The sequence below is a fragment of the Vanellus vanellus genome, assembly GCF_965231255.1.
Source record: "Vanellus vanellus genome assembly, chromosome: 5".
NCBI lineage: Eukaryota > Metazoa > Chordata > Aves > Charadriiformes > Charadriidae > Vanellus > Vanellus vanellus.
In genome coordinates this window covers 17,100,666-17,121,391 of record NC_138910.1, presented here as the reverse complement: position 1 = coordinate 17,121,391, position 20,726 = coordinate 17,100,666, and the positions used below count along the sequence as shown (strand labels likewise).

General features: G+C 47.4%; 1 protein-coding gene across 1 annotated transcript in view; it reads left to right on the top strand.

Moving 5' to 3' along the window:
- MARCHF4 (membrane associated ring-CH-type finger 4) overlaps positions 1–19,587 on the top strand; it is a gene marked incomplete at its 5' end in the record, with an annotated part of 106,723 nt that extends 87,136 nt beyond the window's left edge. The window contains one exon of the mRNA XM_082483299.1: positions 19,128–19,587. Within this exon, the coding sequence (XP_082339425.1) occupies positions 19,128–19,489 (362 nt within the window). The 3' untranslated portion in view covers positions 19,490–19,587. The remainder of the gene's footprint in view (positions 1–19,127) is intronic.
- Positions 19,588–20,726: the final 1,139 nt, after the last annotated feature.

The following is a 20,726-nucleotide window of genomic DNA, read 5'->3' as shown; positions in this document are numbered from 1 at the left end:
GGTTTCAGCACCCTTCCAGCACAGGACTTGGGCCTGCCAAAACCCAGGCCAGATCTTCCCACTGTTGCCACCATTGTGCTGACAACAGTATGTGAGCTTGGTCTGTAGAGATCATCCCGCTCCTTCATGAGATGCTGGTGGAGCTACCACGTCTCTCCAGGAACAAAGGTGGCAAAGAGAGACAGGCAGCACCCATATGTCAGCACAATAGCCACTGGTGACATCCTTTTTGCTGGTAGAATTGGGAGTGGAAAAAAATTATCCCTATGTATGTATGGTGTGCGTTTCTGTCGCCTTTTTGGCAGAGGACAGAAGTGGAGAGCCCTGGCCTTGGCAGACATCAGTGACATGATTAACTGACCTTGATAAAGCTTCAAGAGCTGAGGGGAACTGATTAGCTCATCTGTCAATAGGAGCTAAATCTTCCCACACGGTGGAGAGCAAACCACACCAGCCATGAACCGAAGGGCAACTGGGCAGACAGATTCAGATTTGAGGTTCTTCGCTTCTTTCTTATTAATTTTTTTAAGAGTCTGGCCTCTATTTCTCTTTTCCACCTTTTCTGAGGGGAAAAAAAAAGCCCCTTTGCATCTCCACTGATGTCACCGTTAAGCGTAATGCCCTAAGCTAGGAGCTTTGATTTTTTCAGGCCAAAAAGCAACCAGCCATCCTGTTCCCAGGAACATTTGAGTCGTGGCCTTGGCCAGCCCTTTGTCTCACGGTCCTCCCTGCACAGCTGGCAGTTGTGGTGGGCCAGGCACGCTGGCTTTCCCACAAACTCAAAAGCAAGCGGGAAGCATTACAGATGCAGTGAGTTAACACGTTTCTATGTGGCTTCTCTTTGCCCAGCACCTCAGAGACTACCCAGAGATGTCTCCACTTGTGCTGTGTGCAGCATGCCTGCCCGTGCTGCCAGGCAGCCCGCCCGTGCTCAGCCAGGAGAGATGATATTCTGGACTATGTGAGCCTTTGTATACATTTCCCTAGAAAAGCTCATACGTGCGTGCAGCCAGCCCTCTGCCCCTGCCATGCTCCAGTGTAAAACTTGCTTGTATTGTGCATCAATACCCTTTGCAATCCCAGCTGCTGCTGCTCCCGTGTCTGCGGTGGAGGGGAAGGGAGCTCTGAGCAGTGCGAGCTGAGATCGGGTGCTCATTCTCCTCCCCACCTCCTCCTCCTCCTCTTCTTTCTCTGCCCAGATTGAACCAAGTGACAAATGAGGTCTTCACGGGGAGCCGTGACTCCCTGGCTGTCGATGCGGTCAGGTCTCTCCTCTGAGTGACTTCTCTCCAGCCCTGCTGACCACAGGGGGCTGCACTAGCGCTAGCCAAAAGGCTGGTCTGTCCCACAGAGAGGTCAGGCCAGGTCAGAGCAGGTCAGCAGAAGGGGCTGATCAAAGGGAACTCTGTGATTGGGTTTAATTCCTCATTCAGTATAGCTTTGCTTGACTATGTTGGATGCAGCCATGCCAGCTCACTAGAAGACTCACAGTGAGTTCCTCACTGTGGAACAGCTATTCTCCCTCTCTTTATCCTTCTCCCAAACCTTGCAGCCTTGCGCAGCGTCTTTGATCACAGCCGGACAAAGCCAGCTCTGGAGATTCAGAGTTCTGCTTCTGACTGCCAGCATAGCCCAAAGCCTCTTGTTACTCCTCCCTGGGCTTTAGTTCCACTTCTGCAAGTTCAGGATAAAACCTCTCATGGATAATTGCAGTGACAACGGTTCTTGAAATACCAGGGTGCATTTCGGTGTCTCCTCCTCTACAGTCCAGCCCTTTTCCCCTTTTGCTTTCCAGCCTGTGGGTGGGTAGGAAAGATTTAGATACTAAGAAATGCGCAGCAGCCGGAAAAGAGCAGGACATTAAGTGCGCTCCGTTCTACCACACTTGGGGTTTTTTTTTCAGCTAATGTAACACACGCATTGTCCGCGCATTGTTTGGTAACAGGCTGGGCAGCCTTAGCTTGCAAAATGTTATACTGATGGAAAATGTTATACTAATATATAACATTTATATACTATGCAAAATGTTATACTAATGTAGGTCCTACACTAATTGTATGAATTCCAGTTGTTCCTTCCCCCAGGTTGACCCTGAGTTTTGCTTTCACTGGCAGAGAAGCAGAGGTTTGAAAGCCAAGGTTTTTACTAAAGAGCAGATGTGCTGAAGCAGAGCTCCTCTGTAGTTCCTGCCAGTTCCCACTTCAGTTATCCTTGGATGTCCCGTGTCCATTAAGTAGCCAGTGTCATTTGTCCAGGAGGCCAGTTTACACACCCTGTCACTGGAGGTGCTCAGCAGGGCACTTCTTCTGGCATTTTAAAGTCTCAAAACTGGAGAAGACACCAAATCTGCAGAGATCCTGACTGTTGTCAGACAGGGAATACGCACCTAGTCAGCAACTGCCCAGCTGTTTTGTGTGACCTCCTCTCTACCAAGTCATTAAGGAATTTAGGTAGCAAGTTGCCAAGACACAGATATCTGTGGCAATTCGCATGGGAAATCCCATGGCAGTACCGGTCTTTCCAACATGGAGTCAAAGGTGAGGGCATGAGTGCTCACTTGCACGTATAGCTCCCTAAGCACAGATCATTTGGTTGTTGTTGTCTTCGCTTGACCTGTACTTGATCTGAAACAGTCAGATCATCTCCAAGCTGAGCTCTCAAAATATGGCTGTTAACTCAGAGACTATTGATCCATGCATCAAAATCCAGGGGTCTTGGGTTTGACCCTCAGCCGCTCACATTCAGTAATACACTATTTTTCTTTGGACTTTGCTAGATCTTAGCATGCTACCCCTTCACCCACCATGGAAACAAAACCCCAACCAAAGTAAAATGAATCTGCTCCTCACGACCAGCAGGACAGATGGTATGGCCCCAAGCACCAGAAGCTACATCCATCTGGGCAAGATGTGCAAGATGGTCTTTCACCATTGTCCTCCCCCTTGCTCTCAGACATCTAACAGGAGGGCAGAAAGCACTGGAAATGATTGCTTTGGGTTCATGGGAGTCTCCAGTACTGGATTTTTTTTAAGAACCTATTAGAAAACATATGTCAAGAGCAGGTTGCAGAGAGATGATCCCAGTTTGTGAAGGAGGAACAAACTAAATGCTTCTTGATATCCAGTCAGCCCCAATGTCTTTGATTCTGATCTCTCTCTCTTTCACGTGTGCTATCTCTGGTCATGTCTGTAGGACAGATATGAGAGCTGGATTAAATTAGAAACTGGTAAGGGTGCCAGCATAGGTATTGCTCTGCTATGAAGCCATCTACAACACAGACATTTGAGATCAGCAACCAGAAAGTGAATGAAAAGTGAGATGGCGACTGTTCATTTGATTAACTGCTCTCTCCATGGGTCCATGAGAGGTAAATCCAGAAAGCTGGCATAGAGAGGGATTAGCAGAAATGCGGTTATTGAAATGCAGAGATAAATGGAGTGAGCCTTCACAGGCCTGAGTTACTGAGCAGGGAGAGCAGCAGCTTAGAGCCAGGCTGTAAATCCTGAGAGATACCTGCCTGTTAATTAAATGACAGTCCTTGGAGGGGGAAGGAGGGGTTTGCCTCTCTCTCTGTCAAGGTGCAATTAAGGAAAGTCAGCGCTTTTAGATTAAGGTGTCATTTGGGGTCAGGAGGATGGGAAACCATCTCCTGTTAAACAAGGAAGAACTCTGCCGGCTAATGAGAGCATGTCACAGTCTCGGCTCAGGCATCACCAGACCGGGTCCAGGGGGGAAGCGCCTCTCAGGAAGGCCATTAGCGGGCTGCGTGCGCAGGGCTGGCACTGCCGCGGCTTGTGTGCGCCGTCCCGCTTGCGCTCGCACAGGGGTGTCCCTGTGATGGGCGTGAGGAGGGCTTATCCCCAGCAATGCCAAAGCAATCCGACCTGCCTCTCCTTGGATCACTGTCTGGTGGAGGCTGTTGCTTTGTCCGTGCCCACCCGGTCCGTGCTCTCTGACTCACCCTGCCTTGGTGCGCGCTTTCACAAGCACTAAATCCTCAATGCTCTTTGAAGCTTTTTCCCGGCTTTCCTTGGCAGCCGGTCCCTGAGGGTATTTGCCTTCACAACGGTAACTGCACTGCAGCTCAATAGCAGGAGAGACAGGCAAAGCAGGACCATTCATCCTGCCAACGATTTCTGTTGGCGCACCACGGCAATCCATTACAGATCAGGAAGCGTGTGCCCGCTGCTTTTTAATCCCAGCTGCCAGCAAGAATAATCAAAAGCATCCAGTACGTCTGACGGCATCTCAGCACAATCGTAGGTAATAACATAAGAAATCAATAGCCAATTAAAACCGATCCACAGCATTTGATCTTTCATAGTGCAATGGGAACAGTAATTAATGGAGCTTCTTTGAGACAGTCGCAATTCAAACTTCCTGCCAAGACTAATGTGGTTTCATTTTAAATGAGCTTTGCTTCCTAGAGGAAATACCAGGCTGAGGTAGCCTCAGGGTGTTTTCCAGCCAGGTCACTTGGGCCCTCAGCATTCAAAGGATTTAGGAGTCAAAGTCCCAATAAAATAAAGAGAAACTGAGAAATTAAGTGTCTTCAGGGTCTTCATCTGTATAAATCTGACTCTCAAAAGGAAAGCAGATGTTTTCATTCAGGTCTGCATAGTCCCCCAAGGTACAAAGCGGGAATAATTGCTACAGCATTAGGGAATTGGCTCTGGGGAAGCACCAAGCCCATGCGTTGGCTTGATGACACCCTAAAGGCAGGGAACTTCAGCAGATGTCTTCAGAGGAGAAACCTGAGACCAACCCAGACAGCAAACGTGCATGGCTTCGACGTACCTGGAAGAGACCTGTGAGAGCATACAGAAGTCTTCCATGTCCTTTAGTTTAATGCACTGCTTGCCACGCTTTTCATGCACTTCTTGCCCAGTTTGCCTGCAAACTGGAGCTACCAGGAGCTAATGGGAATGATCAGATCCAGGCCCTATCATCAGAGCAGGCAGTCAGGATAAAGTCAGGCAGCCGTTTTGCTTTATTTGCATTGTGAATCCTGGTTTGCATACCACAATGTGCACGCTTGAAAAATCACTGGGCAAATCACTGATTTATCAGGTGTAAAGGGGGGGTGTGGAGACAGGAACGGTCCCCACAGGGTGTGTCGTGGGGCTCTCGATCAGCTGGGCAGGGACTGTCCCTCGAGAGCAGCCATTGCGGGCCCCGTACCTGGGCCAGCAGCACGGGAAGCGACGCTGCGCAGCTCATCTGCCGGCTGAACTCTTGGCCGCTCTCCAGGAACAGCGGATGCTCGGCAAAGCCGAGACGTGCCACCCCTCCGTTCCTGAAAGATGGGACCTATTTTTATCTAAAGCTGCATTGATTATTCAATAAGAGAGCGGAGCGGGCCAGCCAGCCTGCGTGCACGAGTGCTGCTTACACCAGCGGGCATTTCTGCAGAGGCTCAATGCGCCTACTCAACTCCAGTGCAGCTCCGGCAGCTCTCCGCAGAACGAGCATGTCGCTGCTGAGCAAAGAGCCACGGGGTTTGGACCTGGCTGTGAACCCCCTCCCTTTCTGCAGGGAAGGATCTTGGCTTCCAGCACAGTCAGAGCAGCACCTGGCCTTTCACACGTGTCCTTTCAGCTGCACGATCCTTCACCGCAGCCATCTCCATGCAGTTTCCCACTGTTGCAACAGGCTCCAGAGATGTATTTTGTCGTGAATAACCATATGGTGCTCTCTGCTCCAGTGGATCAGTGTGTTTAGCATTTAATGAGGGCAACATAATTAACATTTTCTGAGGGGGAAAAGAAATCCTTTTGCCTTGTGAACTACATCTTGTGCTTTTGAGGGTGATAATCAGAATGATGCTTCACTGTCACTAAACCCCGAGCTGGAATCAAGTGCCTGATGTCCCTGGGTTAAGTTTCCATCCGTGGGCAGAGGCAGAAGCACTCACCTGCCTGTCACAGCTTCTACGCTACGGCAGGAGATTCCCTCGTAGGCAGCTGGTAGGATCTCCCGCACCAGTTGCATAAATTGTGCTGTCTAGTAAAGGATGGAAAAAGCCCTCAGCTCTGTGCCAGGCTGTGTTTTTCCAACTGCCTTCTGTCCCGTCGCTCCTCCTACTACAGCCTCCATCCCTGCAGACACATTACTCCTGGAGGTGGGAGGCTGTAGTCCATGGCATGCTGCTGTGGCTGTAGCAAGAGAAGCCAACTCTGTAGTCGAAGACGAGGCCGCCGGGGTCTCAACCCTCATGCATAGTGGATGAGGCTGCTTTTGGTGTGTCTCCAGCTCTGTAGGGAGCCAGAGGCAGAGGTAAGAAGAGATTAACATGAAGCCACATTAATCCAGCTCTGGGATCACTTCTTAAAGTAGTGACTGATCAGTTCTTCTCCTGGAGGGATGGCTACCTACCAACAGACCCATCTTTCAGACCCAGATACAACTTGCTCACAGTCTGTAAGCAAGAATACTGCAAACAGTCCCATGGCCTAAGTTTCTAAACTTATTCTGCCTGGAAGTCCCTCCCTGAAACAGCACTTTTCTTCCCGAACCCAGACCAACCGATGGCAGCCACAGCCTGAGTCTCTCTGCCCCACGGCAGTGCTGGAACCACAATACCCATAGGGCCATGCAGTGTTTAGCAGAAGTTCTTCAATAAGATTAAATAACGCCAGGGATCCTGTGCCCAGTAGTCCAGCCAGCACGTCACCTTCTCAGAAGAGGTCCAGCCAGCAAACAGACCCACAGCAATAACATTCAGGCAGGGCCAGTGTGGAGTGGGCAGTCATTGCTACCTGCTGAATGTGGAGAAGACTGAAGAGCTGAAGACTCAGGCATTTACTATGCCAGGTGGGACAATTCACTCTGCTCAGCCATGGCCACATCACGGACCTCTCTGTGTCCTACAAGGCGATTCTCCAGACCCTTGCTGCGGGCTTAGCCACTCTCAGTTCCTTTCACTGCTTTCATTCGTGTCAGCTCAGCATTGACGGATCCCATAGGTGTGTATGAACTCTTACCTGCCCCTTTCAGCCTGAGTCAGCATTCACTCAGCTGGGTATCGCAGGCCTTCAACTCTGGTGGAAGACTTGTATACCCAGAGCAGGAAGGTAAAAGTTTTGCCCTCCCCGAGATCCTAGCTAGTATTGGATCAGAAATGATAGACCCTTGTCCTCTTGGCTCCTACCACCTTCCTTACCACCTCTATGTGAGAGGTGAAGACCTTTGGAGGGCAGATGGTGGGGACACTGTAGGGGAGGAGAGAAGAGAGGCTGCAGCACCCAATGTGAAACGCTCCTGGAAATCTCACAGATATCCTGGGGTCTGCAATGAAAGATTTTGTCACGGCTGTGAAGGATAAAGCAGTCAAAAACTGGCTGCACCATGGTGTGTCCCAGGGACAGAGGGGAAAGACGCCCACGTCTCGCTCCAACAAGGGGGTAGGAGCAATCAAAATGCACACACCCACCTGCAATTTCAGAGGCACTCCCATGTCTGTTAATTTAGCCTATGTGCCCTACATTACCTTCTGTTAAGGGTGATCTGTACCCAGCTTTATGTCTTTCCTAACTGGGCCCTGTTCCTCTTAGTGGAAGAGCACTTGGGTGGCTGGAGCAGTCTGGAGGGATTGGGCTCAGACAGGACCTGCATCCCTTAGACAATGGAAAACTGTGAAACTATTCTCATTTTTTCTTACAGAATTTCATTTGCTAATAAAAGCAGAGAGGGAGGCAGTAGTTCTACCTTCAATAAGCAAATGTCATGTTTTGATCATTATTGAACAAAGCATTTTGATTTAGCATTTAGAGATGACTGCTCATGCTGAGTATTTTAAATTCAGTGTCAGAATTGAAATACAACATTTAAAAAAAAATCAAGTCCGAATGAAGCATTCTCACCTGCCTGAAAATATGTATGCATTCTCCCATGCTGGGGGACAATGTGACTTTTTCAAGACTCACTCCAAGCAAGTGTGAAGCCAGATTTCCAAACCCTACACAAAACAGTGCTGTTGTCCAGCTTTGCCTTTAAAGAAATGTCGCAGGAATGGCTGAGGATCCAGCATGACTGCACAGGCAGCGCTTTGGTCAAAGTACCATTAGCTATAGGATAGAAAGGTTCAGGAATGCAGATCTGGAGGACGGACTGCCATGGTGTGAGTGTAGTGAAATGGAAGCTACATGCTTTTTCTCTCCTCGCTAGGAGTATCTACCTCCGTGGACTTCTGTCAGGGAATATTTGGAAACCTGAAGGTAGAAAAGACCCATAAAATCAACCAGAGACCAGGGTGTGTGTTTGGCCAGTGCTCTGTTCAACCTAGTTTGAAATGATTATTTACTCCCTTCTTTTAAAAACCTGAGAGTATCTGTCATGCACACAATGGGTGTCTTTCACCTCTTGTGCAAAAAGTCTTTTCAAGATACGGAAAGTTGCCGCCATCTCAATTTTAAATTTGGGGGGAAAAGGCACCAAGAGGGTCTATATAATCCTAGCTACAGCGCAAGGAGGGCAAACTTTAAGAGAGCAAGGGGTATATGGGTAGTGTCTCCAAGCCCTGTCCCTCCTACACTGGCACGGTTATGGGCAGACTCACAAGCGGGGAGTGCTGCTGGAGAGACGCGTGATTCAGAAGCAAGGCTGTTCTGCCGGTGGAGCTCCCGTCTTTATTTATTTATTTGCTTTTTCCAAGAAGAGTCCTTTATTGCTGCCTGCATAGCTCGAGACTGCCCTTTAATCCTCTGCTTTATCATGCTCTGTGAATTAAATACCACAGGAGTACAAGAGCCCCTTAAGGGGACAACATCCATTTTGCTGTAGCTGCCCACAGCCAGCTGAGTTTACAGGAGAGCTTTTGTTTATGGTTTATCTATTGCCTGAGCGAGGATTTCTCTGTGGTTTATTTTACCTATTTTTGCTGTTATTTCTCGTTTTGGGGTTTTTTGTCCCAGTTTTGAGGCAGGGTGTAAAAGTGCTAGTCTAGGCAGGGCAGGAGAAAGTTGCGTTGGTTGGTAGCTCCTATGCTCACAGCTGAAACTACTGTGGCGTTTCTAAAGTGATGGTGTTGTTGTGTGTGGTTCCGGAGGTCAGCCCAGCTCCTCTGTCACAGAAAGCATCCTGCAGGCAACCGATGCTGGTTTCCCATTACAAACAAACCATGTGGGAGTGCTGAATGAAAAGGAATTGCCTGTTGCGTGGACGCCTCCTGTCAGCTCCTTAATTTTTCCAGTCTTTCCTCATTTAGGACCTTCCCAGCTCAGCCCTACAGGGCGCAGCCCGTGTGTTGTAGAGGAACGTGAGGGTGGGCAGAGGACAGGAATGAGGATGGCTGCCCTGGGATGAAGGTAGCACCTCACAGAGAAGCTGGCATCTACCTGGCAGCCATAAAAGCTGCCCCAATGCTCCTACAACATACTGCCCCCAGCTCCCACCAGCTCCACAAGCTCTGTGAGAGGCAGTCCTACCTGTCCTCTCAATTCATCTCACTGGATAAAGTGTTCCTCCTTCCCCAGCTACAAATGCCATGTACATGGGATGGACTGCCCGTGCTTCCAAGGGGAGCCTGTAGCATCCTGTGCACGCAGAAATCACTGTGTTACATGAAATCATGATGTGTTGCAGTGTCACGACCTGGAAATTGTCTCTCGCTGTGTAGCTCAGCAGCATCCTGCAAAATCACAGTGCTGCCTGGAGGAGAAATGCTCCCGGCTGTCACACCGAGCTCTCCCATCAGTAATAAAAGAGCTGCCTCCTTTCCCTGCCCCCCCTCCACGCTCAGCCCCAGTGTGGCAGGCAGCAAGGTCTGCCGTGATCGCTCGCCTGGTGGAACAGCAACTGCGAGGACCCTCTGAGATGCTGGTGTGCTGGATCCATCCCCTGCACTGCAGGGCTCTTGCTGAGTCTGGGGGTGGGTGCTAATGGCTGCGGAGAGCTTGGGGCATAGCGTAACCAGCCGCCCAGATGGGACCTGCTGCTCCCATTACTCTGCCAGATGGAGCGGAGGAGGCAGGGAGGGAGAAGGGCTCTCATTGACTTTGTGGGAGGTCCTGGCCCACCTGGGGCTGAGGAATATTTGAGGCAAAGCTGTCCTTGAACCCCAGCTTGCACGAGAGGAGACAAGCTGTAATAAGCACAAGGTTTGCCTGTTAGTCAGCAGTTGAAGGCTTGGGGCCCAGCCTTTTTGTGCTGTTAATGACCCAAAATAGAAGAGTCCATACCTCCACAAAATACCTCCTCAAGAGAGCTGGTAGCAGGTTTTCTGCGTACACCAGTGGGGACTCTGCCCAGGCCATTGGAGGTCTCATCCTTTGACGGGCTCAGTTTCAGTTTTCCTGGAGTTGTGGCCTGTGTGGCCTGAGGAGAGCCAAGCTTGGCACACATATCGCTCTGAAAGCTGTAGAGCCCCATTACACCAAATGCGGTTAAAGGGTGATGGGCAGAAGACAGTGTTTTGTCTTTCCCAGACCTGTGGGCTCCATGACAGCACATCTCATCCAGTGGTCAACAGCGCTCAACAGCGTTCAGCCATGCGGCCACCCCAGTTCTGCTGAGCCAAAACACAGCCCAGATTAGTACATATTTAATCAGTTCTTTAGATATTAAAAAATGTGCATGGAGAATGATTGATAAGAAAATGCCTGATTATAATCAGCTAATTATTTTTTTCCATATGCTAAGCATTCACTCAAGCTCTAATCATTACGAATACATTTTCAATTTATACTATATGTCATTCAATGCTGGACAAAGCTTGCACACCCTCCTTGTACAGTTCCAGCATTATTCAGAGCAGACTTTGCTACATGTCTTGCGGACTAGAGACATCCTGCTCAGTGGTCCAGTGTCTTGCAACTACCAGAAATGTTTAAAAGACAGCACCAGAGGTCCCAGGTCATCCATTACCTGGACTTCTCCTGTATGCAAGATAGACTGTCCACTAAGCTCTTGTAACACTCTGGGGACAAAATTTATATTTTGGAAAGCAGGGGTAACAGTTATGAAGGAATCTATACTTCCTATTTGATTATTTCATGTGAAAGCAAAGAATCCCTGGAAACCTGAATGTAGCAGTAGTTTGTATGAAAAGTGACTGTGCAATGAAAGGATTCCTGAGCTGAAGAAATGTGTGATGTGAGGATAATGGACTCCAGAAAAGCAGCGGCAACAGCCCCAGGGGACCAGAGCAGGGAGTGTCTCTTGGGAAGGGAATCTGAAGGATAAAAGAGCCGCAAACAGCTCATGGCTGCCAAAAGGGATGAGATACTAAAGGCACAACAGCAAACTGTGTCTGTGCAGGGGAAAGCTCAGAAGCGTGGGAAGAGAGCATTGAGGCTGCATCAGGAGCTCTGTGAGGACCCAAAATCAGAAGCTGCAATCACACAAGAGGCAGAAAGAAAAGCCTGCAAGTAATGACAAGTCTGTAGGAATCACACAGGCATGGGGAGCTGTCAGAGCTGAGCCCCAGGATGACCATCCAGAGATACAAAAGGCAACAAGAAGTAGGTCCACAAGCCTATGTAAAGTAAGAAGAAGAAGAAGGCAAGTCTAAGAGCTCAAATAATATTTGATGCAAAAAGGGCCAAACAGTTAAATGTTGCCTTTGTTTCAGCCTTCAAAACTTAACTAAAATAATTTTAATGAGGAAAAGGAGCCCAGGGCATAATTGGAAAAGAACAGACTCAAAAATATTCAAACAAGTTAGCTATGTCCTTGTCAGCATGTCCTAATGAACTTCAGAGGAAGCTGCAGCACAGACTCTGACCCATGAGCGTTTTAGAATGAGGAACTCGGGGAGGACGCAGGAGGTGCCAGGCAGCTGGGGAAATGCAAGCAGATTGCCTAGCTTTAAATATAATGTCTGTCATTAAAGAAGGTAGGAACTGAGGATGAAGGAATTGAAGGGCAAATCAGATTAACTAATCCATAGAAGGATATTAGAATAATTTTTTAACTAGCCAGCTGATGAGCATGAGAGTATAACTGTATCTAATTTGTAAGAGTAATTGTACTAGTGGCTAAGGAGGAAGCAGTCAGTTTGATATGCCGTGACTTGTGCAATGCTTTTGATGCTTTTGCCTTAAGATTCTCCTAAACAAACCAGAGAAATGCGATCGAGATTAAATAACTATAATGCAGATGTACAGCCAATTGAAAAACTGCTTTCTCAGTAGTTGTCAGTGGTGTACTGTAAACTGGAAGCACGTCTCAAGTAGGGCAGTTTTGGACTCTGCTCTCTTCAATATTTTTATTAATGGCTTAGATAATGAAATAGGAAGTGTTGTTATAAAATTCACAGATGACACCAAGCTTGGAAAGGCTGCAAGCACTCTGGAGGATCAGATCAGAAATCATAAAGGATCTTGGCAAATTGGAGAAATCAACAAGATGGAATTGAATAAAGAGAAGTACAAAGCGCTACCCTTAGGAAAGAGAAACCAGAATCCCACACACAAGCTGGACCAGGCAGTCGCATTGCCGAGGACAGCAGTTCTGTGACATATCAGCTTATTTCATCAGGATATCGAAAGGAAGGTGGGGTGTACAGTGCTGATTCTGCACCTCTCTGCTCTGGGGACTGCACCCTCCCGAGGACTTCACTTGCAGAAAAAGGGGGATGAAATAAAGAGGTTCTCGAGATGAGGAACAGGAGAGGAAGGGCATTACCTGATTCCCCACCTGGTCAACTCCAATGTTCACATCTCCCCTCCCAAATCAGCCCAAGCGCAGAGTCCCACTGGTGCCACACCATTACTTTCAATTATGAATCTAATCGATGTCTTCCCACTCCCTGGTTCACCCTCTTCCCCATTGCCTGCCACTGGAGGATTTAAAGATGCTGGGTTATCTAAAGAACTTGTCATGTTCAGCTGGAACTAACCCTGCCACAGTGTTGAGGGATGCCAGATACTAGGTGTCCCTTTCCCAGCCTGTATTTGCAGGAAAAGGTTCCTCTGGTTCTCTTTTTCCCAGTTTATCACCAAGGACTATCTTGCATCATGGATGAGGGATTAAAGTACAGGGGATTACACTGAAGAGTGGTATGGTTTGGAAGGGTCCAGAAGGAGCTCAGTGACTCATCTTCCATGAGGTGCTTGCAAAGCTGGGGTGAGGCAGAGATTCACAGTCATTTCTAAAGCACTTTTTGGAATGGAGCGATCTCATGGGGACTGTGAGAATGTGGGAAGTGGCGGGGCAGCCTAAGGAGCAAATGCAGAGTGCAGAACAAAAGTCAGTACACTTTACTGTACTACACTAGAAACCTATGGTTGGGGAACATAAATGAGCCTAAAGAGACCATCAGGGGCTAAGTACGGTCCCTGCAGTGTGCAGAGCCCAGCAGTGAAACACCACTCTCTTGGCTTTGTTTTTACACCCTTCCTTGTACTGTTGGCCACCGCTGGAGGCAGGATGCTGTGATAGACAGACCCTTTGTCTGAACCAGTACAGCCTCTTTTCTGCTCTTAGGTTAAAATAAAAGGAGGCTAAGGATGGAGCATGTAGGATGAGATTAAGGCAAAGAGATAAGTGAGGGCGGAGCTGCCGGAGCTTTGGAAACAAAGTGGGGGAATTTGAGATTGCCACAAAAGCTGAAAGAATTCACAGAAATCGAGGAAAGGGTTTGTGTAGTAGTGATGTCACTAGAGGGAAAGCCTGGAAATGAAAGTGTTATCTCCCAGGAGGATTGGTTTGCCTTGGCCTGAGCCACCACTGCTGTGGATGCAAACATGAAGCTTTGATCACAGCTGCCATAATCTTCCCCTGACACCCAGCAATGAAAGCAATAGAAACGGGCTAAAGCGTGGCAGCTGTCTGGCTGAGATGAAACTGTATTTGGAAAGGAAACCGAAGGGAGAAAGTGCTGCTGAAGGTGGAAACAAGAGGTGACAGCTCAGGTGTCAGGACAGACTTTAGGAGAAGCAGGACAGAGTAACTGGCTGGGATGGACTGTGATTTTTCCTCCTGTAGATAATATGAGTGTCAGCCCAGGGGTGATGTACCACACTCTGTCAGCAGAAGCTTCGTTTTGGTGGTTTCTTTACTGGAAAACAGGAGAAACAGTTTCTGCTCCACGAATTTACCTGTCTCTATCAAGAAAATGCACGGCAAGTGTTGGAATAAGAGGAAGATTAATTAGAGACTGAAAGTCTTGGTGAAAAGATCACTTGTTGGCAGAGGCTGGCAATGTGCAGAAGGTGACTGGTTGTTATTTCTAGGAAACTGCTGCTCCAAAGTTGCCTTAAATTGGAGGCTCACAACGGCTCAGCTTAATCTCACAGGATGGTGGTGCGCCAGTTGATCCTCCCTTGCCCATCCAGAGGCACAAATGCAGTTGGCCTTGTTACATCTGGGTTTTGCCCATGTTCTTCCAACAGCCCTTCTAGCCATTGGGCTGAAGACCTCTCTCTTGACCAGTCTTGCCACAGGCCCACTGATGGCAATGCACCTCTGTCCCAACTAATTTCAAGAGACAAAGGGCCACCTGCACACAGCCCATATGTGTCCACCCTCAGCACCAAGAACATTTCCTTGCACAGAGACTGCCATGTGGCCTTACCTCTGGGCCATGATACTCACCCTTGGTCATGTTCCCCTTTCTAACTTGGATTTTAAGAGTCCAGAAGCTCAGTTAGCTGTGGCAATCAGTAGAACATGGAAATTAAACTGCTTTCACCAGCACTAGCTCTGTTGCAGACTGCATCTCGATCATCTGGAAAAGAAACAGTCCAGTTATTCTTGCTCTGGGATGAAAATGAGAGTGAGGGTCAGGGGGGAGGGTTAATGGAAGAGGTAAGTCCTTCCTCAGAGTCAGCAGTTGTCAGCTTGCTCTCCCAGATGCTGTGGGCATGCGCTGACTGGGTGTGCAACTGCCCTGACACAACCCTTGCCTAGCCAAGCTGTATTGATGTTGCTTTAAATCAAATCTGGAACCAGGCTCCATGCTCTTTGGGGCTGGGTCACTTACTGTGATAGTTCTGCATAAGAGCAGTGGTTAGGTGTTGAGTACTCTCCCATGTATGATAAATGCATAAGATACCAGCGTAAGCAATGTGTACAGTTTTGGTATAACCTATTGGCAAGGTATTGTTATGTTTGCCTGTGCTATGAAGCACAAAGCAGCTTCTCAGCTCTGGGAAGTAATCCCTGCGCCCAGAATAATCACTAGTCCCTCCTGCCTGGACTCTACAAAGCTCCACAGGGCTGATCATGGTCTGACCCTCTGCACGGACTCAATAATAATAAAGCCACAAGAGAAAGAGCAAAAAAAGCTAATATACAGAGAGAGAGAGAGAGAGAGAGAACACAGTGAAAAAAGGATTGATACGGTGTCCTGTACGTACTGTTCCAGATTCAGCAGGTGTTAACTCGGAGCACTGCACTGGGTTAGCCCTACCATGTTAGCTCTGCTGTGCCTTGTCCTGGGAGCCACACGGCCATGTCAATGTGGCAATGCAAGCAGAGGCATTAGGAATTTTTTTATATAGACTTTGCTGTCAGGTTAATGACCCCATCACATACTATGGGCTATCTCCAGCTCCAGAGCCATCTGAGAAACCTTTTCATGGCACAAGTAGAAATGTCTAAGAATATAAGAATGACCAAGGCTCCATCTAGCCAGCTGCCCTGTTTCCATCAATTGCCACAAACAGACACAAGAGCGAAATAAGAACAAGACAAGTGTATATTACAGTTTCCCTGAATACTCCTTCCAGCATTTAACAATTTTCAGCTCAAGGAATTTCTTCTGATGCTGGTCCAGCTAGGTCTCTACATGAGAAAATGGGAATGAGAACAGCACGTCTTCAGTGCCCGTGTTCCAAAGGAGTTTCCTTTCATCAGCACCATAAACAAGAGATTTCATGGACCAGGCAACAATCTGGACCCACATGTTTTGCATGAAACTCACAGAGATTTTTCTTTCCAAAGAGGATGGTTATCACAGGGGATCTGTTGAGAACAGATTTTGTGAAGCAGAAGAGGGCAAGATAAACTTGGGAGGAGTGGAGAAGGACCAGGCCACTACCAGAATCCATCTGAAATTCTCATATAGCCATTTCTGTGTTGAAGAGAGAGAAGTGCACAGAGATATTCACACTATCCCGCAATCTTCCCCACATATACAGGGTTTGGCTTATGGAATAATAGCTTCTAGCTGGACACTTCTAGTTGAATATGGTTCCTCCTGAAGGATTTCCCACTTAAGTCTGGCCTTTAATTGGAAAGTTTCACTTCTGTAAATAAGAATGATCCTCGAGGAAGGGGTATTTCTGGAAGGGGACGCACAGAGCTGACCGTAGAAATTCCAATCCTAATTAATCTTAGGAAGACAAAATTTGTTTCGATGGGAGCATTAAGCGTCCTGCAGCTTGATATAAACTGATGAACTCTTGCTTATTCTTGGCATTCACTTTTGCAAATGAATCACTGTTACTTCCGCCTCCCTGCCCACCCCTCCACTTGGTTCCTTTTTAATTTTACAGCTTCCTGAGCCTGACACTGGGAAATCGATAAGTAATTTAGAGCCCAGTAAATACAGAGGAAAACAAGTTATTTTGTACTTTTATAAATATTTGGAAACCAAAATTATCTAAGAAAACAGGTGCTCAGTTGACTCAGCAACCCATCCATCAGCATCACACAGTTAATTGCATAAGATCATAAACATTTATAATTAGAAGGCAAACAAACAAGAATTTTATAAACAGCCCTCTTGAATCAGGCTGCGCATTAAATATTTGTGATAAGGTAATTAAGAATAGATTTACAATCCTGGCTCAGTGTTTAATACTTCAGAGAATGGATTTGATTCTATGGAGAATGTTCTACAGCCAAGCAGAAAACATTCGATTTCGGCTCTTTTATCCAAGGCTTAAAGTGGTCTCAGAGAAACATTGGCTCTGTCATTGATCAGAGTGGAATTTCATTCATTACAGATCCGACAGCTCATTTAAATATACGTATAATGTCCCTTGTCGTGGGCTGATCCACTCCAGGCCTGCTTCAAAGCTCTGTCTCCTTGGCTGGATCTGCAGGCTTCCCCTAAGTCTAGTATTTTATGGTTGATGCTTTGATCAGAAGATGTCAGAATTCTCAACCATGTTTCAAAATAGGGAGGAAAAAACACATTTTTCTATTATGACATCATGGTGTTTGGTTATGAAAAGCCAGCATCACTACAGGATTACAGCTGTGCAATCCCAGTGGTCTGTGGGAACCAGAGGGAAGATCTTATATACTGTAGTGCCCAATGCCATCTCTGTTCCAAAATAGACAGATCTGCATACTTAAACTATCCGATATGGTCGCTTCTATAGGCAGTAAGCAGGCTCAGCACCCCATTACAATGGATGTGAGAGTCCCCTGAAGCTAATCTGTGATCAAGTCAGCAGAGCTTCTAGTTATGCTTAAAACCAGAGGCTAGAAACTCCATCTGTACTGAAGCTAGGGTTTAAACTCTGTAAAATCATATGCATACCCTAAGAAACCAGGTGGCTGCATCCCATCAGTGAGTAATGGGAAGATCAGCCCTAAGGGTAGGATGACCTTCAGATATTTCGGGTTTTGATATAGTACAGGTTTACTCCAGTAGTTATCTGCCATCAGAAACTAGAACAGTCTGGAAAAGCTGGGTGGAAGGTAAAGCCCTAGCATTTGATTCACCAGGGATAGCAGTAAAACACTTTATTCTGAGGAGACCATCATGTCCCCATGCACTGCCGGTTGAGGCAACCTCCTCGTTTAGGCATGATTTTGCCTCTTATTTCTTGTGGGCCTTTTGTTCTTTGCTCTTGTATTCATATGCTTGCAACAGGCAGGCAAGAGAGCTGCTTTTCCTAGAAATGTTTCTGGTTATCTTGATCCTAACCAAGAACGGTGAAGCCATTGTTATTAAGAACAATGAAGGTATCCGTGTGCTGTCTCACCCAGTCCTACCTGTTGGTCTGGCTTCAGTTACACGGGACACAAAGGCACTTTCCTAACAGACAGATTGCTGCAAAACAAGGAGATTCAGACCCCCCTCATTCTGCATAAATCCCACTCTCTAGCAAAGCTTGTTAATTACATTACAGTGTGTCAGCTAAGCCAGTCTACACAAGAAGCTGCAGCTTCCTCCAGCCTCAATGGAGAACACCACCACAGTGTCGCAGTCGCTGCTGGACCTAGTGCTTTCGAAGGGTCTAGCCAAAGCTCAGCGGCTTGAATAATAACACAGCTCAATACTCAAGTACTGTCATCATCTCAACAACTTCTAACATTATTTAATCCTTCAATCCTCTTGCAAGGGTGGGGAGGATGACGGAGACTGCTGGGAGGTGACCTAACTGGTGGGTGGAAGGGCCTGAGCCGCTCACTCTCTTTCAAATGTGGAGACCATTAGAAGTTGGGTGTCCTACAGCCCAGTGCCTTTCTCCGGTCACCAGCTCTGGTCTATGTGGATGGGTAGCAGGACATATGCATTACGGGCGTACTCAGCGCGCACACCGCGTAAGCTCATCTGCCCTTTCTTTCAAGGGTGTTATTTTTCCCCCTCGGATGGGAGCAATGACGTACGATGCGTACCTGCTCTGCAGACGAGCAGAACTTTGCCTAGGATGACAAACCATTTATAGGTATAGACAGACCCTTTTTTTTTTCTTCCCCCCCCCCCTCGAATGCCGCCTCTGGCCTCCGTGTGCCTGTCTGCTCTGCTGCTGTGTGTGTGGGGAGAGATCGGGGCTGTGCACGCACATGACGCTGGTGCAGCAGACGTCACCAGCGCGTCAGAGCCAGTTCCACCCCCTCCAAACACACGCCGTTAGCTGGGTGAATCATGCCTATGCAGCATGCAGAACTAGTCCGGTGATAGATAAACCCCAGGCGTTTATTGGTAAACAGATACTGTTTTGCTGTAAGAGCATAACTCACTCCGCTGCATTTACGATCCGTTTATTGATTGCTGAAATAAAGCTGTAATCCTTTTAATTCAAGGGAAAAGGGATCCAGCGGAGCAGGAGCACCGGTGCTCTGCCAGTCGGTAATTAAAATACATGATTTATTGTTGAATAAACACCGGCTGAGGGAGAGCTGAGCTAACCAGCTAGCTGGGGGCAGGATGCTGGGGCAGGTTTATGGTTCTTTCTAAAGTTTTGTTTGTGTTTTATGTTTATTTCTTTCCCCCTTCCCTCCAGGTCTAATAATACACGAAGGGCCCTCGGTTTACCGGATTTTTAAACGGTGGCAGGCGGTCAATCAGCAGTGGAAAGTGCTGAACTATGACAAAACAAAGGACATGGAGGAACAAAAAACAGGGACCAGGACAAATCAGCGCCCCTCCTCCCAAACCACCCACTCGTCCTCCACTGGTGGTACAGCCACTAACTCCGCTCCAGCCGACAGCGGGGCCCGGGCTGCCGGCCATGCCACAGGCACCCTCTCTGACCACCACTGTGCTTATACCATCCTGCATATACTCAGCCACCTGAGGCCTCACGAACAGAGGAGTCAGTCTAGTAGTAACAGAGAGCTCGTCATGAGGGTCACGACGGTCTGAGCCGAGGAATTCAGGAGGCCTTAACACGAAGCGGAGGAGACAAAGAACTCATAAAGCAGAGGAGCATGGTGTGCCTTTTTCTTTCTCTTTCCTTTTCTTTTTTTTCTCTCTTTTTTTTTTTTTCTTTTTTTCCCCTCCTCTCCTTTTCTTTTTCGGTAACTGCACAAGATATAAGAGGCAGCACCTGGCCAGCTGAGGATAAAAGCAGGTGGAGGGAGAGCTGCACACTCATGCTAAAGAGGTTAACGTTTTCCAGCTAGTTTAAAAAAAAAAAAAAAAAAAACAAAGAAAAAAAAAACCAACAACACAATTCACAAAAAAAAAAAACCAACAAAACAAGTGCAATACAGACTACAAACTGAGTAGGCAGAGTTCTGGGGAAGCAGAGAAACAGACAGTTTAGCATGTCTTACAAATCCTATTACCTGGAATAGGTAACGCTCTGTACACAGCCCCCCGTACACACACGCACGCGCACACAAACGCACACACACAGAGTGTGAGATTTATAAAAACAAGGAAGGGAACGAAATGTTTGGAGTGTTTTTATTTTCCAGACTGTGATTAACCAGGGCTATGTGTTGTTTTGTTTCATGAGTCACTCTGGAGCCTTGTTCGATTTACCATAGGATACCTGAAGTGAAATGGCTGGGGGATTTTTCAGTATTGATTTACAGAAAGAGAGATTGAATCATCCCACCAAGAAAATGTAACAAAACCCAGCCATACCCAAATTTCACCAAAAATCCTGTTTTTTTCATAATGTTCTTGACAAGGGGTTTGTGAGGGGGGAATTGGGAGGGGGGAGGGCGCTCCATAACCTTTATTCGACATATAGGCATTTTTGGCAAATTTTGTACAAATGCTCCGCAGGTGTTTCAAGCACAAGTACTGGTGTGATTTATGCCTTCATAACCCCAAATCCAGCATCCAAATCTTGCCACTGACACACATCATTTCCCATGCAAACATTCCAGGTTAATTTCCTTCCATTTTACTCCCATCACAAGAAGCTGACCCATCTCGGTGGGTTTCTGCTTCCTTGCTGATTCAGACACTCATGATTAGAGATGTACATCTTTTGGTTTTTTGTCAGTATCTGTATCCCTGCTGCTCGATTTGCGACAGTCTCACTCAGTCTTGTAGGCTGAGCCTTTCACATCCAGTCTGTTAGTTTATTACAGAGTCTATTCCATTCAATCATTCAAGAGAGAGTTAGTCTGAAGAGGGAGCACAG